Source organism: Bos javanicus, chromosome 23 (genome assembly GCF_032452875.1).
Source record: "Bos javanicus breed banteng chromosome 23, ARS-OSU_banteng_1.0, whole genome shotgun sequence".
In the NCBI taxonomy this organism is placed as follows: domain Eukaryota; kingdom Metazoa; phylum Chordata; class Mammalia; order Artiodactyla; family Bovidae; genus Bos; species Bos javanicus.
Genome location: NC_083890.1, coordinates 10,100,645 through 10,106,644, shown reverse-complemented (window position 1 = coordinate 10,106,644; position 6,000 = coordinate 10,100,645). Strand labels below are relative to the sequence as shown.

Below are 6,000 nucleotides of genomic sequence, written 5' to 3'. Positions count from 1 at the left end.
ACCCACCCTGGGACCCCCGTCAGCATTCCTGGGCCACTGAGAAAGGAAGCGCCACAATACAGGCCCTGAGAACAGCTGTGAGACCTCGTGACTCTTTCATCTTGTGATGCAATCCAGTAGTTTTGAAGAATATGGTCAAGGGCCATGCAACAGAAGACTCATCAAATACATCTGCTCAAAAGTCTATGAACAGTGTACACATCCAAACTTCTCCCTACAATTTTAAATAAAAGCATAGGTCTGTACAGACAGTCCGAGAACGTCAGAGCTGAAAAGAACTCATACTTAAACAAACTTCATGTTTCAGATAAGGAAATTTAAATGCTAGGCCGGGGTCAGCAAACTTCTGTGAAGAGTCAGCGAGTAAACAGTTTAGACTCTGTGGGCCATATGGTCTCTGTCACAACTCTTGAACTCTGTTGTAGCACAAAAGCAGCCGCAGACAATACATAAACAAATGTGTGGTTGTGTTCTGACACAGCTTTATTTATGGACACTGGAATTTGAGTTTTACATTATTTTTCACATGCTACAAAAATATTGTTCTTTTGACTTCAACCATTTAAAACTGTAAAAAGCCCACTTTTAGGGGGCTACACAACAGGTGGTAGGTAGACTGGATTTGGTCCCTGGGCCCCAGTATGCTGACCTCTGTCCTAGGCCGCTCTGACACCCAAGTGGAGACTATAGTGTGACATCTTGTTTATTTGTCCTTTGCTTTTCCCACCCACATTGAAGAGTCTGATCTGCTTCACCATAAACTGCACAAGGAGCTCTATCAACGTCTTCTACATTTTACAGGAGTCACATTAAGATCTGTCAGAAACATATGCCAGGCGGCAGCTGAAAGACCACTGATATAATGCTATATTGTGCACTGAACAAAAACAATCAAGAGGAAAATACAATAAATTTGAGCAACTCACTAAATTTGAAAAATAGGCTTTATTTTAATCAGTGGTATTGTATGACATCCTATATGGCATAACTGATTACGGCCAAGTTCATGAATACAAATAAGACAGCATTTTCCTTCATTCTCTCTTTTGTTTCCTGTTCAGAGAAATCAGGAGATGGGAGCACTGTGCTCAGAAACCAAGGAGCTCTTCTTCCACAGGCTCCTCCAGCTGAGTCCGGGCTCCTGGCACATTCAGCCTCTTTAACATGTATATGGTCTCATGTGCAAAGACCTTTATGAAAAAAAATATTCGGAGCAGTATTTCTATAGGAAATCACACTAGCATTTACAACAAAACATGGCTGATAAAGTTCACTTGCTGTGGATCATGAGGATTTGAACTGCATATAAAGGAGATGAGGACTTTGCGTTCGTTTTCCTTTAAAGAGGGGGCAGATCTTGGGTGAGGTGTGATCACCATCAGCTGCCTCCTTCCTTCTTGCTCCAGCTGACTTGCGGGTCCTACCCTGTCCCCCTGGAGTGTAGGCAGTGCTGCGCCGTGACAGAGAAATGGAAACATCTTGGCCCAAATATGAGACTGTGCCACACAGCCAACACTGGAAATGGATCTACACTTTCTTCTTTCATAAAAGGCTTAAATATATGGGCCCTTATGATATCACAAGATGCCTGAAATTCAGAAAATTATGAAAACAACTCTTCTCCACCCCTGAGGATATTTCATCTTTATAAAGTTGAAAATACAAAATATTAAAATAATTTGCCCTTTCTCCCCATCAAAAGGAATCACATTCATAAAGGATTCCTGCCATATAGAAAATTCTGAAACAAAATTTTATTTCTCCCCAAACCAAGACCAGGAAGTCAATGTTAAGCTGCCAAGAAGACCCTTTTCCAAAGAAGGGTGGAAAAGATACCTCATCACTTTTTAAAAAATAATCATATTTAGACAAAAGATAGCAAAAGGAGTTTCTGGCCTCATGAGCTTTCATTTTTCACTTTGATTTTTAGCATGTCTTAGCATTGGTTACTGGGAGTGAAGAGAATGACTTGTTTTCCAAAGTCTAAGATATTCCTGGGACAAACCCTGATCTTTCCTGGTTGACGGCTCCCCAAAAATAGTTTGTTGAAAACCAGATGGCAAGAATGGAAATGCTATACATCCATCTGTTCCATTTCTTCATAGTTTTCACATCAAAAGCACCTGGAGTTATCACTTGTGTTCAACACAAAATAGTACTGGGGGCTGAAGAGAGGATGATGTCACCCGCTCTTAGCATCAGCCGAGGTGACACGGGTTCTGAACTACCCATAAGGTCTTCACTGGCAAACCTGCCTGGCACAAGGGCCTCCTGAAGAGAACAGGACAAGCAGCCGTGCATGCTCAAATAGCAAGACGTGCAAAACAGATCATCACTCTGCTAGGAATAAAGAGCACACAGGAGGTACACTGACAGCAGGAACCAGCTTCTGACTACTGGGGCCAGTACTTAAGAAATCTCTGCACTGAAGGTGGGGTATGCAGAGGAATGGCGATGACACCTGGGGGCGGGACAGGGTGAGGGAGGAAGAGAGGGATGTACATCCACGCATGCTCACACACGCACACGTGTTGCCTCCGAAGGCACCGTCTACTCCGGATTCACACGTGGCCGCCTGACAACCTGGCTACTTGCCTGGCTTAGAACTTCATGGCTGCACTCTCTTAACCACACTTTCTCCTCTCCTTTTAAGGCACAAACATATTTAATGGTTCCAGGTATACCTGCTGAGTTCCGAGAACCACACTAAGTAAGTTAGTCACGGCCTAGCGCACAGAAGCCAGCTGGTCCTTTTCGGCTGACACAGAATGAGGGACGGCGCCCCGTGTGAAGCAGCCAGGAGGTGTGAGCCGCCGTGGGATGTGGACAAAGCCGACCCTCAGCATCAAGGCGGGGCCACAGGAGAGGCCAAGATGGCAAAAGCATGACCAGGGTCTGGGATGTTTAATATTTTTTTACTTTGCTTTTAACAAACCATACAAGGTGGCAGCTCTTGCCTGCCTCGCGGCCTCTCATGAACAAGAGCAAGCAGAGGCCGCCACGGAGCATCTGTCACTCCACGTAGAGTCACTGTGATAGTTTGCTCATCATGTTTAACCCTCCCACAAAGTCAGACACACACACACGCACGCACGCACACACACATACACACCCCTTCCACCACGGAGGAAATCTTTGCAACAAGAGGCACTTGAATGATATTTTGAGAGTTCTCATGAAAAGGCCTTCCCCTCACAGTGAAGTGGGATCAACAGAATAGAAACCAGACACTCAAGACTCCATCTCTTCTTGGTCAAGGGGTGGCGGCACAAAGCTGATGACTTCATCATAGGTCAGGCCTAGAAATCGGGAAGGAAAAGTAGGATGTGAGAGTTTAGACATTCACTTTGCTGGGAAGCCACCCTAACTTCTAAGCTCAAGTCCCTTCCCTCCCTGTCCAGGCTACTGGTTCAACAGGCCTCATTGCTTGTGTGTGAACATGTGACCAAAAGTTCAAGGATGTATATAAAAGAACAATTTTTTGGGTGATCCAGTGCCTCCTCTTTAAAGCTCTCTGGAGAAGATGCTTAAGAGTAGCAAACCAATTATTTGGGAAATGTAAAAAGTCGGACTCTTTGCGACCCCATGGACTATACAGAATACTGGAATGGGTAGCCTTTCCCTTCTCCAGGGGATCTTCCCAACCCAGGGACTGAACCCACATCTCCCGCACTACAGGCGGATCCTTTACCAGCTGAGCCACAAGGGAAGTCCCCCATATGCTACAGCAACAGATAATCCTGGCTTTGGGATTTAACTCAAGTTCTGGATTTGTGTTTTATGAAAAGAATATGAGACTGGGTCTAGGAGACCTGGGTTCCATTTCTGGCTGTATCCTTAACTAGGTCTAAGCTAAGAGATAAGATATAAATGCTCTTCAATGTTCTATTGTTTGTAAAGCTGTAAAGATTCCCTATTCCCTACTTAGCTCAAAGAGATAGTATAAATGCAGAAATTCTGAGAACCTCAAAGCTCTATGCAGACGTGAGGGGCTGTGCACAAAATCAGACCAGACAGAAGCATCTCAAAGGTCCAGAGGGGCGTCATCTACAACAGAGGAACATACTCATTCCACAGAAGAGACCCTCACTGCAAGTTTTAACGAGTTGGATACAACCAGAAAAAACTCCCCCCACCCTCACAGCCTTTGGTTAGTGGCTCACCTAGGAAAGATTCTTAAATCTAGGTTCTCAAAAAGGCAGATGTTCACCCTGCTATGACTTACTTTTCCATTCGTCTATAAGGAGGTCCCTGCTTTCAAAAGACTGATCATAAGGATCAGCCACTGGTTCGTCGTCAGGATCGTGGTACTGGGCGAAGTAGGCATGTGCAAGGGCTTGTGCTGCTGTAATTCTCTTATCTGAGTCCAATACAAGCATCTTCTCCAGCAGGTCGACAGCTGTCAGTACCACAGATGGGAAGGAAAAAAGAAGAGTTTTTAACACATTACCAAAAATTTATGCCTTATTAAGCAAACACAGAGTTTCGATCCTTCATACCCAAACATTCTCCAAAGTATCTGCTCTGAGATATATTATATTTTACCTACTTTATATCTTTATCTATATATACATACATTTTTTGCTGAATCATTTTAAAATAAAATTACAGACATGCAATTTTACCTATAAATATTTCACCATAAAGATGGCTTCCTATACAATCATAAAACTGTTATTACATCTGACAAATATATAATCCTCAAACATCATCTAAAATCCAGGTCATGTTAAGCTTTCTTCAATTATCTTAAAGGTGTTTTTTATATCTAGTAACTTGTTCAAAGTGAAAGTGAAGTTGCTCAGTCATGTCCGACTCTTCGCGACCCCATGGACTGCAGCCTACCAGGCTCCTCTGTTCATGGGATTCTCCAGGCAAGAGTACTGGAGTGGGGTGCCATTGCCTTCAGGATTCAAGTAAGGACCATGCATTGCATTTTGTTGAGTTTCCTTAGTCTCTTCTATTTCTAGAATAATCGCCCCCGCCTCTAACCCCCATTTTCCCTAACTCTGACCTGAAAAGACTCCCCCACAAAACTGTCTTGAGCTATCATGTATCTGTACCCTTGTTTTCCTCTATCCCCTGTATTTCCTGAAAACCCTGGTAAATCTAAAATTTGGTAAGAATTAGGTTAAACATTTTTGGCAAGAATATTTCATAGGTGATGCTGTGTACTTAATGGTACCTTAAGGCCATCTGTCCCATTAATAATGATGCTGAATTTGATCACTGGGTTAAGCTGTTTCTTTTTTGCCTTAAGCAAGTACCCTGTCAGCACTAGGTATCAGTTTCTTTCGCTTATAGCTTTCAGCATCCACTGATTTTCCTTCCCAGCAACTATTTCATTAGCTGGGGGTCACAGAATCGTGGTTTTTTTTTCCCATCTAATTCCTATAAATGATGATGTTTTGAGTTTCAGAATGGTAGCGCCTGGGAGGACAAATAATAAAAGACCACAGTTGTCACTTTTGTGAAGCAAAGGCATTTGTGGCTTTGCAAATTCTTGTTTGTTCTTTAAATGTGGGAGGGGGCAGGGATGGTTAGTCAAGGGCTGGGGCGGGGAGGGGCGTGGGGGGGGTTCCTTTTCCTGAAGAGATCCACGCTGTGTACACTGGAGGCTGTAAAAGACCCCCATCCTTCAGGCTCAATTCCAGAGTTGAATTTCTTCTAAATGAGAAATGTGGATTTCCAAGGAATGCAGTAACAAAGTGAATATTTATGTGTCAAGTTCATAAGCTTACACCTTAAAGCACTCAGAAAATTGCCCAGACATATATTCTCTTCTTAGAAACAATAACCTCATCAGGTGCTGTCTCGACCATATGATGAGTCTTTGCCACCCCAGGGTAAAATGACCAACACCTTGATAAAATAAGATCAAGGTTAAGAAAAAGATTCCTCTAAGACCTTGACAGATACAAATACAGAAGCATCAAACAGCAACTTAAGTTTTACTTCATGTTTTGAGAATAATGGTGACACATGAAGTCAGAGACGGAC

At 43.2% G+C, this 6,000-nt stretch overlaps 1 protein-coding gene across 4 annotated transcripts in view; it reads right to left on the bottom strand.

Annotated features, from left to right (window-relative positions):
* Window positions 1-926: 926 nt before the first annotated feature.
* Window positions 927-6,000, bottom strand: part of MAPK14 (mitogen-activated protein kinase 14) — a 76,251-nt gene continuing 71,177 nt past the window's right edge. For 2 of the 4 annotated variants that reach the window (XM_061397997.1, XM_061397996.1), the window contains exons 11-12: window positions 4,226-4,399; window positions 927-3,299 (exon numbers count right to left, since the gene is read on the bottom strand). In XM_061397997.1, the coding sequence (XP_061253981.1) occupies window positions 3,232-3,299; window positions 4,226-4,399 (242 nt within the window). In that variant the 3' untranslated portion in view covers window positions 927-3,231. Of the gene's footprint in view, window positions 3,300-3,325; window positions 4,048-4,225; window positions 4,400-6,000 lie in introns of those variants that run through there. The other 2 variants (XM_061397999.1, XM_061398001.1) reach the window with 2 other exon arrangements.